The 22386-nt window shown below is 52.5% G+C and overlaps 1 protein-coding gene across 4 annotated transcripts in view; it reads left to right on the forward strand.

Moving 5' to 3' along the window:
* Positions 1–22386, forward strand: part of Acot11 (acyl-CoA thioesterase 11) — an 85689-nt gene that overhangs the window by 21154 nt on the left and 42149 nt on the right. For 3 of the 4 annotated variants that reach the window (XM_046450889.2, XM_046450887.2, XM_046450888.2), the window contains exons 2-15: positions 2516–2723; positions 3701–3770; positions 9234–9294; positions 10238–10336; positions 10703–10838; positions 13024–13180; positions 14314–14433; positions 15064–15208; positions 16328–16383; positions 17861–17927; positions 18231–18314; positions 18944–19077; positions 21353–21484; positions 22075–22201. In XM_046450889.2, the coding sequence (XP_046306845.1) occupies positions 2516–2723; positions 3701–3770; positions 9234–9294; positions 10238–10336; positions 10703–10838; positions 13024–13180; positions 14314–14433; positions 15064–15208; positions 16328–16383; positions 17861–17927; positions 18231–18314; positions 18944–19077; positions 21353–21484; positions 22075–22201 (1596 nt within the window). Of the gene's footprint in view, positions 1–2515; positions 2724–3700; positions 3771–9233; positions 9295–10237; positions 10337–10702; positions 10839–13023; positions 13181–14313; positions 14434–15063; positions 15209–16327; positions 16384–17860; positions 17928–18230; positions 18315–18943; positions 19078–21352; positions 21485–22074; positions 22202–22386 lie in introns of those variants that run through there. The other variant, XM_058581496.1, reaches the window with a different exon arrangement.

A 22386-nucleotide genomic window follows, 5' to 3' on the forward strand; every position in this document is an offset into this window, starting at 1 on the left:
TGAGGGATCAAAGTCATGTTCAACGTGGCTTGAACAAGTCATGTTGGTAGGTTTTGAATTTATGGAATTAGCTTAGGGTTGCCTGTGGGGGGACTTATCCGGGACACACAGACCCCCAACACAGGAGCCAGCACTGCTCCCTCCTGCAGCTTAGGGGCCCTCCATCTGATCAGGACACTCTTTGCTGCTACATCTGAGGCCCAGGACCCTGACTCCTCATCTTGGCCTAGGAAACCTTGCAAGGGTCTTGGTGTGGTGGGAAGGAGCTCAGACTGCTCCAGATCTCAGGGATGGGAGCCAGGCTCTGCTATTTCCTTGACCCTCAGTTTCCTTATCTCTAAGATGAGGATAATAACGTACCTGTCCCACAGGTTTGTTGTACAAATGGAATTGAATTAATACATGTAAAATTGAATTAATACACGTAAAATAATCTGCTAAGGCAGACTGTGTGGACACTTAAATGCCATATAAATGTTAGCTGTGACTGTTGTCACTCCCCTAGAGTTGGCATTGGCTGTGACAATTGGCACCACGTGCCTGCCTCTCATTTTTCTCACACACAGGGTTGCCCAGATCCTGAGTTCACAGACTGACCAGGAGGGTATCCCAGAGAGAAGGGACAGCAGGTTGCCTCCCTAGCCCCCATCAGAGGGGCTGATGGGCATGGCCCCCTGTCCTGCCTGGAGAGTAAGACAGGATGGGCTTCAAGCTTGAGACTCCATCTCTCCTGAGTGCATTTGAAGACCCTCCCGCCTTATTCTCCAGTTGGCAGCTGCTGCGCTCCTGCCCTGGATCAGACAGCTGCTCAGTGACTGCCCAGAGCCCTCCCAGTCAGTAGATCCGAGTGCCGGAAGGCATTAGCACCCACTGGAGGCGCCTGATGCCAACTGAAGAGCCCAGGAGCTCAAGAAAGGGCCTGTGGGGACGAAATCAGAGCTGCTTCCTGAAGCACTTTTATGGGAACAATTTTCAGTTGGACTACTGCAGGTTCACTAGCTCCCTAGGCCTCCCTGCATAGAGCGGTCAGTCCCCTCCCTCCCTCTCTCCCTTTTCTTTTTCTTCATTATTGGTTCTTGCTTTATTGACCTCCTTTTAATTGGAGTGTTTGCATTATTTACATTTTTAAAATGTACCATTAAAAAAAAAAATATATATATATATATATATGATATATTTTTTAGTTGTAGATGGACATAATACCTTTATTTATTTATCTTTATGTGGTGTCAAGGACCGAACCCAGGGCCTCACACATGCCACAACCCCAGCCCCTAATTTTTTTTTGGTACCAGGGATTGAACTCAGGGGCACTCAATCACTGAACCACATCCCTAGCTCTATTTTGTATTTTATTTAGAGACAGGGTCTCACTGAGTTGTTTAGCATCTTGTTGTTGCTGAGGCTGGTTTTGAACTCACAGTCCTCCTGTCTCAGCCTCCTGAGCCACTGAGATTACAGGCATGTGCCACCGTACCCTGCCGTTTTAAATATTTTTAAGTGTACAGTTTAGAGGCATTAAGCACATTTTCAATCAGGCAACTATTCTTACTAACCGTCTCTAGATCTTTTTCAACTTCCCAAACTGAAACTCTATACTTAATAAACAGTAACTCCCTATTTCTTCCTCCCTAGCCCCTGGTAACCACTGTCCGGTTCATTCTTTTGTTCCTTCCTTCCCTCTTTCTTCTTTCTTTTTACAGTACTAGGGATGGAACTCGGGGTGCTCTACCACTGAGCTACATTCCCAGCCCTTTTTATTTTGAAACAGTCTCACTAAGTTGCCCAGGCTTGCCTTGAACTTGCAATCATCCTGCATCAGCGTCCCAAGTTGCTAGAACTATAGGTGTGTGACAACACGCCTGACTGCTGTCATTCTTTTGTCTCTCTGAATTTGACTACTCTACGGACCTCCTGTGAATGAAATCACAGTATTTGTCCCTTTGTGACTAGCGTGTCTTCCAGGTTCATCCATTGTGAAGCATGTATAAGAATTTTCTTTCTTAGGCTGGTGCCAAGGCCCATGCCTATAATCCCCGCAGCTCGGGAGGCTGAGACAGGAAGATCACAAGTTCAAAGCTAGCCTTAGCAATTTAGCAAGGTCCTAAGCAACTTAGGGAGGCCCTGTCTCAAAATATAAAATAAAAACAGCTGGGGATGTGGCTCAGTGGTTAAGTGCTCCTGGGTCAATTTCTCGCACCAAAAAAAGCAAAACTTTTCAAAAGTTATCCCACAGGCAGAAGTGAGGAAGTGAAGTATCTATATTCTTCTTCTCTCCCAGGTCCAAAGTTGTGTTAGCTCAGATTTGTTGGCCAAAAGGAAACAGCACAGGTGGCTTCCAAGGAGCCTTTGGGGTCTGAGACCATGGGCTGGAGGGTGCTCCCCTCTCTCCTGGTGGGGCTGGTGGGAGGTGGCCATGGGCTGCTTCTCCTCTCCCTGGGGCCATAAGGTCTCAGGGCTTGGCAGACCCAAGAACCCTGGGGAGAGCTGATCTCTCTGCCTCCGTGTTCTCCAGGGCCTCGCCTCTGTGTTCTCCAGCCGCACGTCCCGCAAGTCAGTCTCACGTGCTGGAGACGACAACGACATGGCAGAGGGTGAGGGATACCGGAACCCCACGGAGGTGCAGATGAGCCAGCTGGTGCTGCCCTGCCACACCAACCATCGTGGGGAACTGAGCGTCGGGCAGCTGCTCAAGTGGATCGACACCATGGCCTGTCTGTCCGGTGAGGCTGCGCTTGGCCTGGCCATCTCCAGCCACAGGCCCCACAGACCCAGAGCAGGGGCCTCTATTCAGAGATGGTTACTGTCCCCTGAGTGTCTCCTTTGCCCATGCTGGTCCATGTGCCTGAAGTGCTCTCCTAGTTTCCCAGTGCTCAGGGCAGCCCTCCCACTCCCCCAGGGCCCACAGCCCTGGGTACTGGTGTCGTGCCCTGAGGTCCCTGCTTCCACCCAGTGCAGCCATATACAGGGCTGCTTCACCACGGGTTTGAAAATGCCCTGAGCACCGATGGCGACAGGCTGCTGATGGTGGTCCCTATGTTGAGTGGAACTGCAGAGCTTGCTTCATTCTTTTTGCTGTGATGGTGTCTCCAGCCCACTGGGAGCTCCCAGCCTGGTGGAGCAGTTGGGGGGGGGCATGCAGGAGGACCCCACTGCCTGTTTGAGAGACCCTGACCCAGCTCTGGGGACAGGGAGGGGTTTCTGAGGGGTTAGGGCACCTGAACAGGTCTTTGTTTAATTTATTTTGATGTGGTTCCAAGGATTGAACCCAGTGCCTTACACATGCCAGGCAGGTGAGCAAGTCTTGAGGGTGAGAAGGCTCAGGGAAGGGAACAGGTGGGTGAGGTGTGGGTGCTCAGGAAGTCAGGCTAGACAGTGTGGCATGATCACCCATTCATCCAGCAGCTGCTGGCCTGAGAGTCTATGCTGGGTTCTGCTCCAGGAGCCTCGTGCAGCGATCAGCAGGACAGGTAGAAATCCTTGCCCTCAGGTACTTCCCAGTCTAGCAGGTCACTAGACACAGGGAACCAGATTTATAAAATAGGGTTAAAATGTGGTAATGGTGGGAAGGGACTGGGAGAAGGCTGGGGTGGCCTCGGCTTGGGCAGATGGAGAAGCCTCTTGGGGAGAGGTGACATTTGATCAGAGGCCAGTGACGTGGGAAGCCTGTTAACATCTGGCTTTCTTCTTCTGACGCCAGCGGAGAGGCACGCTGGCTGCCCCTGTGTCACAGCCTCCATGGACGATATCTATTTTGAGCACACCATCAGGTAAGCAGCTCCTGCTTCAAGGTCCTTCCAGTCTCCCTGCCACAAACCCATGGCCACTCCCCCATGACCCTGCCTGGAGTCTATCAGGCTTTTGAATATGGAAGAAAGGCAGCTTCTGGGGGCAAGGACCTGTCTGCTGGGTCTCTGGGCAGCAGTGGGCTGGGTCCCTCTGCCAGGGTGGGGCTCAGGAAGTGGTTTGGAGTTGGGCGTTGCTGAGATGTCATTGTGGTCCTTCAAGGACTATGTCATTCTGGGGAGGTCAGTCTTTCCCTCTGGGCCTTGGTTTTCTTATCAGAACATCGAAGGCATTAGGCTTGACCAGTGAATGCCTTTCTGAGCTTGGAAATTGTCTGTGGCCACTGGTTACTGCACTGTAGGGAGGCCCCTAGGCAAAGTTCCTTGGCAAAGCCTGAGCTTGAAACTTCGCCCATCTCCCTGTGTTCACACACGCCCAGGTTGATAAGGTGCTCATTACCCCAGGGAGACTTTTTTCTCTTTCTAATGACTGTCCTGGTTACATCGTGCTGAGCTTGACATTGCCTGTTGGTCCCTGCCTGCTTCTGGGACTCCAGAAGCATGCTGAGTCCTCCACTGGGACAGGCTGCAGGGGCTGCCCGCACAGCTCTGTCTCCAGCCCGTTCCTAGCTTGCCATCAGTACCTAGGGAGTCAAGTGCCAAGTGCCAAGGGCTTATTTGGGACTGCCTGGTGCCCTGTGTGTCCCAGTTAAGGAGAAGTTTGGCCATCCCAGTGCTCATTAGTCATTCACTACATACTTAATATTAGTTGGACTGGGGCCATGCTGGGTTTGGGGACACAGAGTCCATTAGAGCATGATCTCTGTTCCCAGGAGCTCCCAGACTGCAGGGGAGGCAGATGCAGGAACAATTTCCATTCCAAGTGGGTGTGGAGCTCAGTGGCAGGCCATGTGCCTATTGTGCACAGGGCCCTGGGTTTGAGCCCCAGCTTCACAAAGACATTGTGAAAAATAGAAAGTTCCACACTAATAATGTGAATTGTGATATTTAGATGCTTGTCATACATTTCAAAATACTTTAAATTTCAGAATAGTTTTACATTTACCATAAGGTTATATCTCTGACTATAGTACAGAGCTCCTATATATCCCACACCCAGTTGCCTGATTATTAACATATGTGTAGGGCACCTTTGTCATAGTTAATGAACCCATATCATCAATACCTTATTTGGAATATGCCTTTTTTTTTGTACCAGGAATTGAACCCGGGGCACTTAACTACAGAGCCACATCCCCAGCCCTTTTTATTTTTTACTTTGAGGAAGGGTCTCAATAAGTTGCTTAGGGCCTCCTTAAGTTGTTGAGTCTGGCCTTGAATTGTGATTCTCCTGCCTTAGCCTCCTGAGTTAGTGGGATTATAGGCACTGTGTCCAGCTTGGCATGCCTTTTTAATATGTTAATTTATTTAATCCTCAGAACAACACTATGAGGTCATGGCTATTAGTACCCTCGTTTTTTCAAAGGAGGAAACTAAGGCACAGGGAAGTAAGGTAACTTGTTTAAGGTTATACAGCTGGTGGAAGACCCAGGAAATACTACCAGGCTGCTGGTCTGACCCAAGTCCCTGTTCCAACCAATGGGCTACATTTCCCATGTCTGTGAGCGAGGGTGGTGCCATGGAGGGTAGTCAAGGGGTCTTCCTGGAGGAGGTCTGAGCTGGCTGCAGTACTGTCAGCTCTGTATAGAGCAATGCTTTGGAGGCCTGTGACCATGTCTGGCCTACTCTGGGTCCCTGCTGCTGATATAGGTTGTCTTCTCTGGAGGGGCTGGGGGTAGAGAGCACAAAAGATGGATTTGCTATGGGCCCAACCAGTGAAGGTGAGTCTGGTGGAGGGGGTTGTGGGTGGCAGGGAAAGTGGGGAAGGATTAGGGGAGGGGTCTGGAGCATTGCTGGTGGCCTGGAAAGGCGTGGATACACCTGAGGAAAGCTGGAGAAGGTTTTGGTTTGTTTCTGCTTTTGCCATTTAAAAATATTTCCAAATGTAGCTCTAAGGACTAAGTATTCTTTTAAAACATAACTTCAACACCTAAAAAAATTAACAGTAATATCCCACTAAAATCAATGTATTCAGATGCCCGCACTGTCTCAGGAGTTTGTTTATTTATTTATTTATTTGGTGGTGCTGGGGATTGAACCTAGGGCCTTGTTTGTGCATGCGAGGCAAGCACTCTAGCAACTGAGCTGTATCCCCAGCCCCACCTTGTTTTAATTTTTTTTTGCTTTATCTTTATTTTTGTCATTCAAGTCAGAATGCAAATAAGTTTGCAAGTCAACCAGTTGCTATGTATAAGTTTTTAAAAATACTTTAATTAATTTATTTTTATGTGGTGCTGAGAATCGAACACAGTGCCTCACACATGCTAGGCAAGTGCTCTACTGCTAAGCTAAGCCCCAGTCCAAGTTATTTCACGCCCCCCCCCCCCCCCCCCCCCCCCCGTTTCTTTTCTTTTTCAGTATTAAGGATTGAACCTAGGGCCTTGAATGTTCTGCCGCTGAGCTACATCTCCATCTTTTTTTCAAATTTTATTTTGAAACAGTCTTAATAAGTTGCTGAGGTTGGCTTTGAACCTGCAATCTTCCTGCCTCCTGAGTAGCACACCTGATCACTTTTTAAAAACATCTTTAGATAATACTTGCTCATCCCTAACACCGGGCCTCCTTAAGTTGTTGAGTGAATTGTGATTCTCCTCTCTCCATCCCTCTCTCTCTCTCTGTTTTTTTCCCTTGACATTTGTTTGTTGAGGAACCTGGTATTTTCCCCCTAGAGTTCTCCGTTTTCTGGGTTTTGCTGTTAGCATCACCATGGAATATATACTTTAACATTTTCCTATGTCTGCTGAGAGTAATTGGTCTTGCAGAAGGGCTTACAGGGTTCAGGTTAGTTTATGGGGAGCCACCCTTCAGCATTGTGAAGACTACCTGGAGGGTGTCAGGGAGCTGGAGGCTTGTGGGGGCCCCTGAAGGAGCCAGCGTGGTCTGAGTGCTGGGATACAGGACAGTTGGGAGGAAAACAAGCTCCAAAGTCTAAGTGGCATCTGCTTGGCTTTGGGTGAGCTGGGGAGGAGGACAGGGCGGAGTGGAGAGAATCACAAATCTCTTTCTTTGAGTACAATTATCCTGGTGCCTGTGAGATTCATGAGATTCATCTCATGAATGTTAGGCAAGTCCTCTACACTGAGCTACATCCCCAGTCCTCTTACACAGAAAACAGACTTTTTAAAAAAAAATTTTTTTTTTAGTTGTAGTTGGACACAATACCTTTATTTTATTTACTTCTTCTTATGTGCTGCTGAGGATCGAACCAAGGGCCTCGCACCTGCTAGGTGAGCGCTCTACTGCTGAGCCCCAGCCCCAGCCCCAGCCCCAGACTTTTTTTTCTTACAGCAGCCCTGCCTTATCTGTGGGAATATGTTCCAAGAGCCCCTGTGGATGCCTGGAACAGTGGCCAGTACCAAACCCTTTGTAAACTGTGTTTTTTTCTATACACACATATGATAAAGTTTAGTTCATAAGTTAGCCACAGTAAGATATTAACCACAATAGCTAATAATAAAATAGAACTATTATAAAAATATACTTTAATAAAAGTTATTAATAATAATAACATCTGGAATTTTCCATTTACCATTTTCAGAGTGCAGTTGACTGTAGATATCAAGCTGTGGACATGAGGGGAACTGCTGTACTTTGGGGACCAGAGGAAATTGAATTTTTTTCTTTTTCTTTATTTTTTTTGGGGGGTGAGGGCGTGTGGGATTGAACCCAGGGCCTTGTACATGCTAGGCAAGCACTCTACCAACTGAGCTGTATCCCCACCTCTTTTCTAATTTTTGATCATGAAAACTTCCAAACATGTAGAAATCTGAGTAGTGAAATGGTCACCATTACGAGATCCATTACTTAACATTTGCTACATTTGCTTTAACTAGACATGGATAAATAAAACATAAAACATTTTCTCTCTTTCTCTCTCTCTCTCTTAATTTTTTTTTTTTTTTGGTTCTGAGCCATTTGAAGTGAGTTGCAGACATCATGCCACTTTATTCACTTTATTTCCCACCTTGTTAGCATGTGTCACTTAACATGGCCCTCCCCCACGTCACAACATGAACAGAAGTCAAACATGCAGCACCTGAGCACATGCAGTGCTCAGTGGCCGGTCAGGCCCACTCTTCATCTCTCCTGACCCTTAGAAGCACAGGCAGTAGGCACACACTCCCATACTTCAAACACGAGGAAGTGGAATCAGAGAGGTGAAGTGATTTTCCCAAGGTCACATAGCTTGGCAGTGTGACAGTCAGCCTCTCATTGTGCTCACTGTGGGCCCTTGGCCAGCAGGTGTCTTGGAGTGAGCTCGTCCCAGGCTTGGGCAGGAGGCAGTGTAATCTGAAGTTAGCACTGTGTTTCCATGTTCATGAGCCGAGGTGCAGAAAGATAAAAAGAACTTCTCAAAGTCACACTGTGATTGAATAGGGCCAGCTCTCCAGCCTCCTGTCCTCTCACCCCCATAGCCCACCAGCTGGTCTCTCACTGCTGTCTCCAGTTAGGCAGAGGGCAGGCTGGGTGGCTCCCCATTCCAGAAGGATAGGCTCCATTTGGAAAAAGTGGGGTTGGGCAGCCAACACAATCACCTAGAATACTGGCCCTGTCACTTTTTAGCTGCGTGATCTTGAACAAATGGCTTAACCTCTCTGATGCTCAGTTGCTCCCAAACCTACCTGCAAGGCTTATTTTTGAGGTTCAAACCAGGTAATGCACAGTGCCTGGCACATGGCACTCATTCTTTAAATGTTTCCATTTCCCTATCCACCCTCTCTGGATATCCCCTTGCACTTAGTAGGCAGTCAATAAATGTGGAATTCATCAATTCAGGTGGCCACTATTTACTGAGGACCCACCCTATGCATTGTGCCGGGCCTTGGAGAGCCAATGGCGAGCAAAACACAGGCCCCTGGGGCTGGGGGTGTGGCTTGGTGGTAGAGGGCTTGCTCCTTACAACCAAGCCCAAACGAAACAGAAGTACTGGTTCTTTCTGCAGTGGAGCTTCAGGGCTGTGGGAGGCTAGTCAGTCCACTGGGAGGGGTTGGAGGATGACCCTCATGGGGACTGGAAGACAGGGAGGGCTGCCCCATAGAGCAAACCGTGGAGCTAAGAGTAGAAAGAAGCTCAGCTCTAACTGAACAAGGGATTGGGGGAAGGAGGGAGACAGTGACCCCAGGCCACTTCTCCTGGCCTCAGCTTGCCTACCTGCAAAGTGGGTGCCCACACTGCCTCCCTGGCCTGCTTTGAGGACTCTGTGATGTCACAGGTGGGAATACCTCCTGCGATCCCTGAAGTCCCTTTTGCCAGTTCCCCCAGCAGAGCTACTGTGGTTCCCTCCCCTGTCCCCTCTGGAAGGCTCACCTCCTGCTTTCCTCTCCCCAGTGTTGGACAAGTGGTGAATATCAAGGCCAAGGTGAACCGGGCCTTCAACTCCAGCATGGAGGTGTGTGGGTGGGCACTGCCTGGGGTTAGGGTGGGCCTTCCTCCTTCCCGTTCTTCTTAGCTCCAGCCCAGGCACACTTAGCTGCAGAGACCTGGTTGGGGCAGCAGAGTTCTGAACTGTTTGGCAGGGATAGGAGGGTCCTAAGAGCTTCCTGTCCAACATCCCATAGCACAGACAGTAAAACTGAGGCCCCGCAGAGGGAAGGACCTTGCCTTAGATCACTGAGCCACATGGTTTACAGTGTGGCCCAGGCCCTCTTTGGCAGCTGGGTGGTTGTGGGGATCAAGGGAAGACAGCTGTTGTGTCTGATCCCAGAGGCACAGGGGCCACAGTGGAAGAGTGCTGGGCTTCCACCCATTAGCTTACCTCCCCTAGCCTCTGTCTCCTCATCTGTAAAATGGGAACATGGTTCCTGTGTTGCAGGGGTGGTGGTCAGGGGTGTTGTGTGGTGATGCACAGGGCCCTGTGCTCTGTGGGGGACTCTGCTTCCTCCCTGTGGACTGCAGGCCCAGGCAACCTCGTCCAGCTGAGCCACCAAAGCTAGGACAACAGATCCCTGACTATGCCCCTGGGCACTTCAAAGGCCCAGGTCCTGCCCACGAACCCCCAGGTGTCCATCCTTTGAATTTGGCCAACATTTTATCTCTTAAAGCCCTTTTGTGGACACAGTCTCATTTTAGTCTTCTCAGTAGTCCTGAGAGCGTAGCTCTGATCACTCACATTCTACAGATGAGGAAACTGAGACTCAGAGAAGAGCAGTGACTTGCCCAAGGTTCTCCAGGGAGCCAGGAGCAGAGTCAGAACCAGCCACAGGCCTCTGGCTTAGGCCTGGTGGGGGCTATGGGAATCCCAGAAGCCCAGCTTGGAGTGGCTCTTCCTGTCTTGTCCAGATGAGGGCCTCGAGTTGATGGGCTATTTCTTCCCTCCTACTCTTCCTCTCCAGGTGGGCATCCAGGTGGCCTCTGAGGATCTGTGCTCTGAGAAGCAGTGGAATGTGTGCAAGGCCTTGGCCACCTTTGTGGCCCATAGGGAACTTACCAAGGTAGGTGCCTGCTGCCTGCCTTCGTGCTGCCTGTCATGGCGGGTCCGGGCCACAGCCCCAGGAGGAAGGCTCATTGCCATCCAACCCTTACCTCCTCCTCCTCCCCTCACCCCTCTCTGCACGTCTCATGCAAAGAAGTTTCATCAGCGTTCCTCATGTTCACAATGACCCCTCTATAACCTGGGACTTTGCCCAAGAGGGGAGCTGGGGGGACATCAAGGTGGAGGCACGAAGGTGAGCCCCAGGAGAGGAGACTGGCTCGGGACCCACCAGCATCCCAGCCTAGTCGGTGCCAGCCTCAGGCATGCCGTGGTCTGGGAGACAGACCTTGTCCTGAGCACCTGCCCGCTGTGCCCTGGCCAACAGGTGAAGCTGAAGCAGATCACGCCACGGACGGAGGAGGAGAAAACCGAGCACAGTGTGGCAGCTGAGCGCCGGCGCATGCGCCTGGTCTATGCGGACACCATCAAGGGCCTCCTGGCCAACTATGCCATCCAGGAAGGTGAGCAGCCCACGTAGAGGGATGGCGGCCCATGTCCTGCATATCAATAAATGTGGGCCCTGTGCTGGGCGGCCCCACTGGGCAGAGAGGAAGGGATCCTCCTAGGGACTTCTGCCCCTGTGGCCTCAGGCCTGTCTAGCCTTCTTGGCCTCCTGGGCTCCCCCAGAGAAAGGAAATTCTTGAGCCTCTTACCCAGTGCCCAGGACCCCAGTACACAGAAGCCCAGAGCCTGGGAGCCCAGTCCCCAAGAGCCATGGAGACGGCGATAGGATACATAGAGATCCCTTTGTTGGCCACAAAATGCATTTTGAATCTCTAGGAACCAAGGTGTTTAGGAAGGTAGTGTTGAGCTAGGACTCAAAGACTGTAGGATTTTAAAGAAGCACCTGTGTGTGTGTGTATTTTTTTTAATCTCCCAAAGGATATAGATAAAAAACCAAGACTCCCTCCTAACCCAAAACCTAGGCTACTTTCCCAGAGGCATTTTTTTTCTTGAGGCACTGGAAATTGAACCCAGGGGTGCTCTACCATTTAGCTATATTCCCCAGCCCTTTTATTTTGAAATAGGCTCTCACTAAGTTGCTGAGGCTGGCCTTGAACTTGTGGTCCTCCTGCCTCAGTCTCCCCAAGTTGCTGGGATAACAGGTGTGCACCACTCTGCCTAGATGTTATCTTTTTTTTTTTTTTTTTTGGTACTAGGGATTGAACTCAGGGTCACTCAACCACTGAGCTACATCCCCAGCCTTATTTTGTATTTTATTTAGAGACAGGGTCTCACTGAGTTGCTGAGCGCCTTGCTGTTGCTGAGGCTGGCTTTGAACTCTCGATCCTCCTGTCTCAGCCTCCTGAGCCCAGCCTGTTACCTGGTTTTCAATCCCTTTCCAGAAGTATTCCCTGCATATTTAAGCATAGTGTGCATTATTTGGCACCATGCTTTCACCAAAAAGGGAACATGTAGGACACATTGTGCTGTGTGTTGATTCCCCCCACTCCATGTCTCTAAAATCCCTGGAGGTCAGTCTACATCGGCACAAGAAGACCTTCTTTGGAGAGATGAAGGAAGGTGTTCCTGACAGAGCATATAGTCTGGCAAAGGCCTGGAGGCAACATTGAATTTCTTACCCAATCTCTAGAATGTTCAAGTGCAAGGTCTTTAAGGGATTTGAGGACAAATAAAAGGTGATTCAGCTGCCCATGTAGAGGGAAAGCAGGTAGAAGTCGCTAACCCCAGCGAAAGCAGGACACTGAGCTTGGGATTCCCAGCTCTTCCCATTGGCCTCCTTACATCCATCCATCCCACTTCAGCCTCCTGGACCCCTCCTGTCCTGACAGCCTTCTCCCCACGGGCCAGTCCAGGTGCCTTTGCCTGACATCCGGGCCTTTGGGCTGATTGCAGCCCCATCTGGTGCAGTCGCTTTACTCGCTCCAGCTCCAGCTAAGCAAGTCCTCTTTGCATCCTGCCAGTGCCTTGCCTATCCCACCTCCAGATCTGGGCCAGGGTCATCCTCAGCTCCTGCTCCCCCTGCCCCCCAGCCCGCCGGTGGCATTTTGGAGAACCTGTCAGCACAGTGAAATGCCACTCCTCTTATGGGCCCTCCCTGCAGAGGGCTGTCTCCATAGGACACAGGAGACAAATGGCACCACCTTGGGCTGGGAGGGGAGTGTCAAGCTCAGAAGCCCAAGGCCCCCCCCCCCTCACACTCTGGCCCCTGCTACTCAGGGCATCCTAAGGCTGTGGCTGCAAGGGACAGGGAATGATCAGGACAGAGGTGGGAAGAGCTTCTCTTTCTCAGGTATATCCACTGAGTCTGGAGCCGAGCCCTTTATAACCACCATCACAGTTCACCTTCAGATGGTGGGGTGGGTTGACACCTGCCCTTCACAGATGGAGCAGCTGAGGTCCATGCGGGTCCTTGATTTGCCCAAGGTCATACAGCCTGTGTGAGGTGTGGGGTTCAGACCAGGTGTTCCGGTCTCTTCCCTGAGACAGGCTCATATCAGTGACCTCAGTGACCTTACACCTCTCACCCAGGAACGCCTGCACCCATTTCCCTGTTGCTTAACAGATTAAAGATCCTGGGTGGCTGCAGCAGGGTAGGGTGGGATCCCGGGGCTGCAGGGGTGCGTCTTCCCTGGTGGCCTCCTCACCTCCCTGCCTCTTTCCCCCTGTCCCCTCCCTGGCCAGATCTGGACAGCAGGGACTGCAGCTGCATGGTGCCGGCTGAGAAGACCCGCGTGGAGAGCGTGGAGCTGGTTCTGCCCCCCCATGCCAACCACCAGGGCAACACCTTTGGGGGTCAGATCATGGCCTGGATGGAGAACGTGGCTACCATTGCAGCCAGGTGGGGGCCTGGGCTCTGCTTGCCTCCCTGCTCCTCCCCCCCTTGGTGCTCCCTTGGCTGGGGACACTTGCTGGCCCTGCCAAGCAAGGCCTCAGAAGCTTGGCTCTTCATTAGGGTAACCCAGGGTTTTTGGAGAACCAGAGAAAAAGGGTTTCCTGTGAGCTGACCATTCTTTCCTCCACTCATAGAGTCCACCTCGTTCCCCCTGAACTCCTGGGAAACACCAAGCCCTGGCCAGGCCCTGCAGCCTCCCCTTGGTCTGGCCCTGCCCGCTTTCCCCAACAATTTCCACTCTCTTTAAATCAAGCCATCGCTGTCACTGTTCCCATGCTCTGTGTTCCTGGCCCCTGGCTCCAATCCTGGTGTGGCCTCCTGCCACACAGCCCCCATGGTGCTTTGTTAACCTGCCACCTCCCCCTCAAAGCCACCCCTGCCCGTTTCCTTCTTCCTGGTGGTGATAACAATTGCTGTTCTCCTGTAACCCCTGTACCTTCCAGGACTTGTTCTACTCTAAATATCAGGGGTTTTTTTTCTAATAGTTTTGGTAACTGACATTCACTAGTGGACACTCTCATAGCTCCCTGAACATACTTGCTGTCTCTTCTTCCAGGAGTGTCCTCCCAGCCCATGCCCTCCCCCAGGCCGATTCTTCCTCATCCTTAGAACCTGGCTCAGGCGGCCCTTCTCCGTGTTAACCTGGGGGAGAGGTATTTAAACGGTGCTATTTGGGACAGTCCTTGACTATGAGTGCAATGAGGTCTCAGACGAGAGGGAGAGTCTGGATGGTCAGGGAGGGCTTCTTGGAGGAGGAGTGCCTCAGTAGCCCTTGAATGACAACTCTGGGAGAGAGGGGCTTAGCAGGTACTAAGGTATTTACTAAGGTATTGGGAGGAAGATGGGGAAAGAGGCTTTCTTCTGTCTCCTAAACTCAGCTCCTTCTAGCCACTCACATGGACCTCAGTATTCTAAGCTGTGAAATGGGACTCAGTGCAGAACTGTCTCTGGGTTGGGTTAGAGGGTGGTACTCTGGTCCCAGGATGAGTCTGGGTGTGGGGGCATGCTCAGGCTGGTGCAGGTCAGTGGCTGAAGCCCTGGGGGACACATCTCCTGTCTCCTCACTCCCTGCCCCTCAGCCGGCTCTGCCGTGGGCACCCCACACTGAAGGCTATTGAGATGTTCCACTTCCGAGGTCCGTCCCAGGTTGGAGACCGTCTGGTGCTCAAGGCCATCGTGAACAACGCCTTCAAGCATAGGTGAGGAGCTGGGCTGGGTGGGGCTTAGGGTGCTCCCTGACCCCACAGAGGAGCTTCATGCAAACCTGCCAAGACCTTCACCCTGTGAACTGGGTCTAGACCCTGCTTGGCTGCTGGTCCCTCCACCTCACCCAAGTGCAGCACCAGTGTTCCCTCCTCTGGAAGCTCCCCTGACTCCCCTGCTGCCCACCCTGCAGGGTCAAGGGTCCTGGACAGCACGAGGGTAGCAGCGACTGAGCTGGTAGCGCCTGGCTGCGAGGGCGCCTGGGAAATCTGTAGAATGGGCATTTCCTCCAGCGAGGTGGTCCATCTCCACCTCTCACAATGACCCCTGAGGTCCGAAGTGACCTTTTAGGACTTCTTCTGTGTTTGTAGGCTCATCCCCTGCTGTGAGCCCACGAGGCACTGACTGGACAGGACTATCCATTTCTGTGTCTCACAGGCTGGGCCCTGTGCTCTGTGCCCTGTAAACACTCTGTAATCAGTGATGGAAGGGGACACTTCTAGGTTCCTGCCAGTGGGACTCTGCACCGTGTGTGTGTGTGTGTGTGTGTGTGTGTATGCTCACTAGCTGGGGAGGGGCATGGCTGGGAAGTTCTGTCCAGCATGGCAGCCATCCCTCCCCCTCAGCATGGAGGTGGGCGTGTGCGTGGAGGCCTATCGCCAGGAGGCTGAGACCCACCGGCGGCACATCAACAGTGCCTTCATGACCTTTGTGGTCCTGGACGCAGATGACCAGCCCCAGAAGCTGCCCTGGATTCGGCCTCAGCCTGGGGTAAGCTGGTCAGCACCATGCCCCCCATGGGCTCCCTACCCCTCTTCTCTGCCTCTGACAGGCCTGGGGACTGAGGGGTCTGGCCCTGGTTCTCTGCTGGGGCCCAGCCAGCTCTGAGCGTCCTGGCCATGACCCCGGGGTGCCCCTGGGGTGAAGGCACACTGGGCAGGACTTGGATTGGGTGTGTGGGTCTGGCTGGTGTCGGGTGTTCATGGTCCTGCAAGCACCTGCAGAATTGGGAAGAGGCCTGGCATTTGGGTCAGAACCTCACCTCGTCACATTCTCATGGGTGGCCTTCTGAGCTTTCAGCCCCATCTATAAAATGGGTGTGTCTGTGTTCCCTGCCTCCCAGGGCTGTGGGGCTCACGGGGTGCCTGGCTAAGCCTGGAGGCACTCAGAGAGTGGTGGCTGTCAGGATGAGGGGACGGGAGTGAGAGGCACAGGGTGAGGGCCAGGGGCCTGGGCTCAAAGGCTGTCCAAAAATGCTGCTTGTGCTTCTCATGGACCAGGTGGTGACCTTGTAGTGGCCACCCGGTCTTTCCAGGAAAGTCCCCTGCCGCAGGGAGCAGGCAGGCAGGAGTAGCTGGGGGTGGGGGTCCAGCCTGAGGTGGGGGCTGCAGCCTTTGGTGCTCACGAGTGGGGACTTAGGTGGGCTCCAGGCCAGGCCATCTGAGCTCTGATCTCCCTGGACCCTGAGACTGTGGGCAGCCACACAGCTCTGAGCATCAGTTTCCTCCTATGTAAAATGGGTGGACTTGGGGCTGCTCTAAGAGTGGATGGCATTGCAGGGGGAGTCCGTGGGCCAGCGGCTGGTTCACAGCAAGTACCCAGTAAACGTGACCACTGCAGGTGCCCTCTAAGGATCCATATCTCCCAGAGGAGGAAACAGGCCCAGTGAGGGGGGGATGGCGTCCCCAAGGCCATTCACGGAGGCCTGGTGCTGCGGCCCAGTGCCCTTGCACTTTCCTGGCTGGGATCTTTTAACTCTGGCTGCCCCCGTGAGACATGAGCTCCACTTGAGGCTCCAAGGCCTCTCCTGGCCCTGGGGACAGTTAGGGGCAGAGTTGGGGTTAGCTGGTTGTGTCACCCACCCCACACCTGTCCCTGCTTCCTTCCCAGGAGGGCGAGCGACGGTACAGAGAGGCCAGTGCCAGGAAGAAGATCCGCCTGGACAGGTGAGTGCGGGCTCCTGGCAAGTTTCAGGGTTCTGTGCTGCTCCACTGACCCCAGGACACTTGACTTCCCTCAAGGCTGCTCATGGGCTAAGGCTTTTATTTTGGCCTCATTTATATAGTGGTCTTATGACCCATTTTTGTAGGGGTAAGGACATTGAGGACTTAGGGGTTAAGTGGCTTGATCCCAGGGACAGAGATAGGTGCCACTATAGTCTGCATTTGAACCTAGCCAGGCCTGAGGTAATTTTTAAAAAATATTAAAATAAAATTTTTTAAAAAAATTTTAGATTTTTAGTTGTTGATAGACCTTTATTTTATTTACCTATTTTTATGTGGTGCTGAGAATCTAACCAAGTGCCTCACACGTGCTGAGCTACAACTCCAGCCCCGGGCCTGGGTGATTTTAAATCCTGTGTTTATCCCATCAACCCTGAGGCCTGTGTGTCAGATGAAGAAAGAAAGACTTAGCTGAGCATGGTGGCACACGCCTGTAATCCCTGTGACTAGGAGGCTGGGGATCTCAAATTTGAGCCTAACATGGGCAACTTAGCAAGACCCTGTCTCAAAAAAACAAAACAAAACAAAAAAAAAAAAACATAAAGGGGCTAGGGATGTGGCTCAGTGGTAGAGAACCCCAGGGTTCAATTACCAAAAAAAAAAAAAAAAAACAACAACAACCTGCTGGGCACAGTGGCACTCACCTATAAACCCAATGGCTTGGGAGGCTGAGGCAGGAGGATCACAAGTTCAAAACCAGCCTCAGCAACAGCAAGGTGCTAAGCAAGTGGGTGAGACCCTGTCTCTAAGTAAAATACAAAATAGGGCTGGGGATGTGGCTCAGTGGCTGAGTGCCCCTGAGTTCAATCCCCAGCATCTCCCCTAAATAAATAAATAAATAAACAAACAAACAAACAAAATAAAAAGGGGTATGGATGTGGCTCAGTGGTAGAGAGCTCCGGGATTCAATCACCAGTACTGAAAAAAGAAAGAAAGAAAGAAAAAAAGTTTCTGAGAGGGGGCATCATTGCTAGTGACCAGACCCTGGTGTGACTGCCTGCACAGCAGCACTTTATACACTGAGTGCTGTAAGGCCAGGGGGTCACAAGGGGTCACAGGCCATGGCTAGTAAGAAAGTGGCCCTTGGTGGCATGCTCGCCATATGCCAATGTTCTTCTGTAAAGTCCCACAAGGCAGGTGTGACTATTGATCCCATTTCACAGAGGAGTACACGGAGGCCTAGGGTGGAGTTGCTCAGCAGAGACATGGGGACAGAGCTTTAAACCCTGCTCTCCCTCACAGCCTGGTCCCCTCTGGCTCTTTGGGGCCTGGCTGAGGTCCTGAGCTCTCAGGTGTCGCACAGTCCAGTCTCCCTAGCCAGACAGGACAGGAGTGCCTGACCCCACTGGGCTCTGCACAGGGCCTGGCAAACAGCTATGAAGTCTGTGGAGGGTAATGGCCTCTTCTTCCCTCCTCCCAGGAAGTACATTGTGTCCTGCAAGCAGGCAGAGATGCCCCTCTCTGTTCCCTGGGACCCTAGCAACCAGGTAAGGCTCTCTGCTCCAAGGGGACAGCCCTCAGGCCCATCAGGGTCCCCTCACCCTCCCTGTTGGAAGGAACCTGAAGGGAACAGGGACTAGGGAGGCCTACGCCTTGCTCAGAGGGTTAGTCTTCGAGGGGCTTGCCTACGTGCCCTGCTTGGCGGAAGGGTGCTGAGGCCTGAGAGCAGCTTGTCTGGATCAGAACCAGCCTGCACTTCCTTCCCCAAGGCCTCAGGCTCTCCCATGCCAGTGTGGCCTTGACCCAGGAACCCTCAGGAGGGGAGGGCAGCCTCTGTGTGCTCTTCCTAGGTGTACCTGAGCTACAACAACGTGTCCTCCCTGAAGATGCTCATGGCCAAGGACGACTGGGTGCTGTCCTCGGAGATCAGTCAGGTAGCTGACCCTGCCCACCCATGTTTTCTCTCCCTTCTGAGTGGCCAAAGGAGGCTGGTGGCCGGTGACAGGACCTCTCAGGCCACTTATGGCAGAAGGGGATCTCTTCAAAGCAATTTAGTGAGACCATGAAACCAACCCAGTTCTAGAAACATGCCTGTCCCCAGGACTGGAGCCCAGCCCTTCCCTCCTGCCTGCATATCTGCTGCTCCCTACCCAACACCCCTCCCTCCCTCTGCCCCTTCTATAGTGAGTCACCGCGGGGATGAGGGAAGTGGAGTAGCATGTGAGCTCTGCCACGCTTACCTGCACCTTGGACAAATCAATTGCCCACCAATGATGCGAGGAGTCACAGGGACACCTGGCTCTGAGGAGCCCCTGCATTGCTGCCTCAGGCACTGCTTGAGATTCCTTCCGGTCGGTCCCTTTGTGCTGACTTTGATCAGGGATCCATTCTGTGGGATGCAGCTGAGGCTGAGCGAGGTTTAAGCGCCAGTTCACAGTCACACAGCGAGTCAGTGGCCACCCTGAGCCTTCAGCCCCTGCCCCTAGCATCCCAGGCAGCACCCCACCACCCAGCACAGTCTGGGGAGGAGGTGCAGGGCTGAGGCTGCCCTTGGTCCATGCAGGTCCGCCTGTACAGCCTGGAGGAAGACAAGTTTTTCTCCTTCCATCTGGAGATGGTGGTGCACGTGGATGCAGCCCAGGCCTTCCTGCTGCTCTCAGACCTGCAGCGCAGGCCGGAGTGGGACAAGCACTACCGGTGAGGGCCTGGGGGCTAGCCAGGCTGGGTCCCTTCTCAGGACTGGGGTGGGATATGGTATCTCCTGTGGAGCTGTCCCACCTCATGCTCACCCCTGCTGGCCTTCAGTGGGAACTAGGAGTGCGGTGGGAGATTGTAGTCATGTTAGGTGGGGTCAGGGTCATAGGCATTTTTAGCTCTCAGGGAAGAGACTGAGCCTGGGATTGGACTTGGAGGCCTGGATTTAAGTCCTGTTTCTGCCTTAACTAGCTGTGTGACTTGGGGCCCCACTTCCTTTCTGGGCCTCAGTTTCCTCCCTCTTAATATGGGTACTTGGAATGGGAATCATGGATTTATACTCACAGGATATTCAAACCACATTCTGTGGAGTTTTGCTCCAAGGGGGCCCAGGGATTGCTTGGAATGAGGTTGGGAGGCTGAGGGGTGGGTGGGGCTCCCATGGGGCTCCCTCCCATGTTTAGACCATCTAAGTAAAGTAGCCAACTTGCAGAATTTAGTTTGTCAATTTTTTAAAGTATGTATGTGAATGTTACTTTTATTTATTGACACCAGGGATTGAACTCAGGGGCACTCAACCACTGAGCCACATTCCCAGCCCTTTTTTTGTATTTTATTTGGAGACAGGGTCTCACTGAGTTGCTTAAGGCTTCACTAAGTTGCTGAGGCTGGCTTTGAACTCACGATCCTCCTGCCTCAGCCCCGCAAGCCATTGGGATTACAGGTGTGCACCACCACGCCTGGCCAATGTTACTTTTAAATATAGTGATTGACTATGAATGTTATTCCTTTGAATACATTTGTTCCCCAAATTTACTGATTCTTCATATATCTTTTTTTTTTCCCCTGAAGCAAGCAGGAATCTTTTTGAAAAAGGAAGGTGAGAAAAAGACTTAGAACTCCTAGTGCAGGGCTCCTGGGAGAGGCAAGAGTGCCTGATTTTTTATATATCTTCTTGAATTTAGTCAGGGAAGATAAATATTTTTTAGGAAAATAGCCAAAATGTCAGTGCTCAATATAGGAAAGTTAATGTTTAAACTTGTGTTTTCTTCAAGACCCTTAAAGCATTTTCTGTTATGCGAACACCCTAGGTCTGGGGTCTTTGGTCACCTCTCCAATGGCTTATGAGAGGAGCCTCCATAAGGAGGGTCTGTGTGTCTGGCAATACAGGGTACTGTCATTTGGCAAGTTGATTTTTTGTTTTCTTGATGCTGGGGGCCAAACCCAGGGCCTCATGCATGCTAGGCAAATGCTTTACCACTGAGCCATACATATCACAGTTGACTTAAGACAAGTTTGCTTTCCCCTTCCTACCTGGTCTGCCTGCCCCGGTCTGGCCTGCTTGGCAGCATCGAACCTACTGAAGATCTCTTCACAGGAAGGGTAGTGCTGCTCTAAAGAGCCCAGGCCTGCGGGGTGCACTCTGGGAGACTGAGAGCTGGTGGGTGGTGGATGTGGGGAGGTGGGGAGTTGGAGGAGGTGGGCTAGTGATCATATGGAATCTTGATACTTGATGGCCTCTGGCATCCCTTGAAGGTAAAGAGAATCTCCAGCCTGTTTCCCTTTCCCCTGACCACAGCTACCCCACTCCCAAGACAGCCTCCCAGTGTAGGGGGAGAGCCAGGGAGGTGGCTGGTCTGGACATGGCTGTACCTATCTGTGTGGTTCTCCTCGTGTGCTGATGTGAGCCTGCGTGCATGTACCTGGGTATGTGTGTGCCGTGTGTGTCTGGGATTACGGTTCTCTGCCTGGAGGCTGAAATCCCAGCCCTGTGTCCCTCTTAGCTCTACAGTTAGGGACAGGTGATTGCCCTGTCTCAGCCCCTCGTCTATAACGTGGGGATTCTGAGGGTGCCCACTGCACAGGGCTGTGCCAGAGACATAACATGCATGTAGCCCTGAGAATAGTACCTGGCACACAGTGGGTACACACTAAAAATAAACCACAACTACCAAGCCTTCACACCTCTGTGGGACATACAGATGTACACAGATGCGTGTTCACAGTTATCTATCTGTGTCTGTCACGTGTGAATGGGTTTATACGTGGCTTTGTCCCTGTGTATTGGCTTGTGTGTCTGTGTGAATATGCCTGTGCCTGCATGTGTCCTTGGCTAGGCCTTCAGGCCCTCTGTCTGGGTCCTGCTGACTAGTGCAGGGAAAGAAGTCTCCATCACAGATGGTGCTGAGGGCGGCTGTGGCATGTGGGGCCCAGCAGACCCACTGTCCCATGGGAGCGGGTGTGGCTCCATGGGCCCTGAGCTCTGGCCTCCCCCCAGGAGCGTGGAACTAGTGCAACAGGTGGACGAGGATGATGCCATCTACCACATCATCAGCCCTGCCCTTGGTCGTGATGCCAAGCCCCAGGACTTTGTGATCCTGGCCTCACGGCGCAAGCCTTGTGACAATGGGTAGGTGCCTACCTTCTGGGGATGCAGTAAGGTGGCCAGCTGGGGAGGCCTCATCCCCCTCCCTGGGGAGGGAGCATCATTCTGGAGTTAGACTCTGCTTCCCATTGGTTGTGGGATCCCAGGCCCCACTAGATTTTTCTGGGCTGCCATGGTTTTACTGTGGGTAAGGTGGGAAATGGAAGCTCACACTTCATCTTGAGTCACCTGTGCCCTAAAGCAGGGCCCTCCGTGGCCTGGGTGGCCAAGGCTGCCACACTCAAGGCCCTGGACAAGGCACTTCTCACACGTACTCCTTGGACTCTCCTCTTTGTGACTGGAGGGCCATGAGCCTGTCAGCTCTGCCACTGGTGGGGAGGCCAAGATAGTGGTGTCCCTTCTGTCTAGACAGGGACAGGAGGATGAATAAAATCACATGCGGCTCTCCCCCTGCCTGTCCACAGTGGAGGGACTTTTCCAGGCGACCCCCCAGCGGGTGGTGTAGCTGCCTCTTCTCCCCAGCCTGGCCTGGAGCCAAAGCTCAGGCTTGGGGGATGGGGTGGACCCTCCCTTCTGTGGCTGATCTCTGCCCCCTCCGCTTCCCTCCACTCCAGGGACCCCTATGTCATTGCGATGAGGTCAGTCACGCTGCCCACGCACTGCGAGACACCAGAGTACCGTCGTGCCGAGACCCTCTGCTCAGGCTTCTGCCTCTGGCGCGAGGGGGACCAGTTGACCAAGGTGAGGCCTGGCGTTCAACAGCATTTTTTTGAACTATACTGAGCTCAATGCTGCTGGGCTAGGACAAGTCCAGACCTGGGTCCCCTTCCAGCATCCTCCCTCTCCCAACCTGGGGGAGCCTCAGAGTATCCTGAAAAGGAGGCTGCATTAAGATCTGATGGGTGCGACTAAATGAGAGCCTGGAG

The sequence above is a fragment of the Marmota monax genome, unplaced genomic scaffold (assembly GCF_021218885.2).
Source record: "Marmota monax isolate L192 unplaced genomic scaffold, Marmota_monax_Labrador192_F-V1.1 WCK01_AAM20220418_F8-fsc00023, whole genome shotgun sequence".
In the NCBI taxonomy this organism is placed as follows: domain Eukaryota; kingdom Metazoa; phylum Chordata; class Mammalia; order Rodentia; family Sciuridae; genus Marmota; species Marmota monax.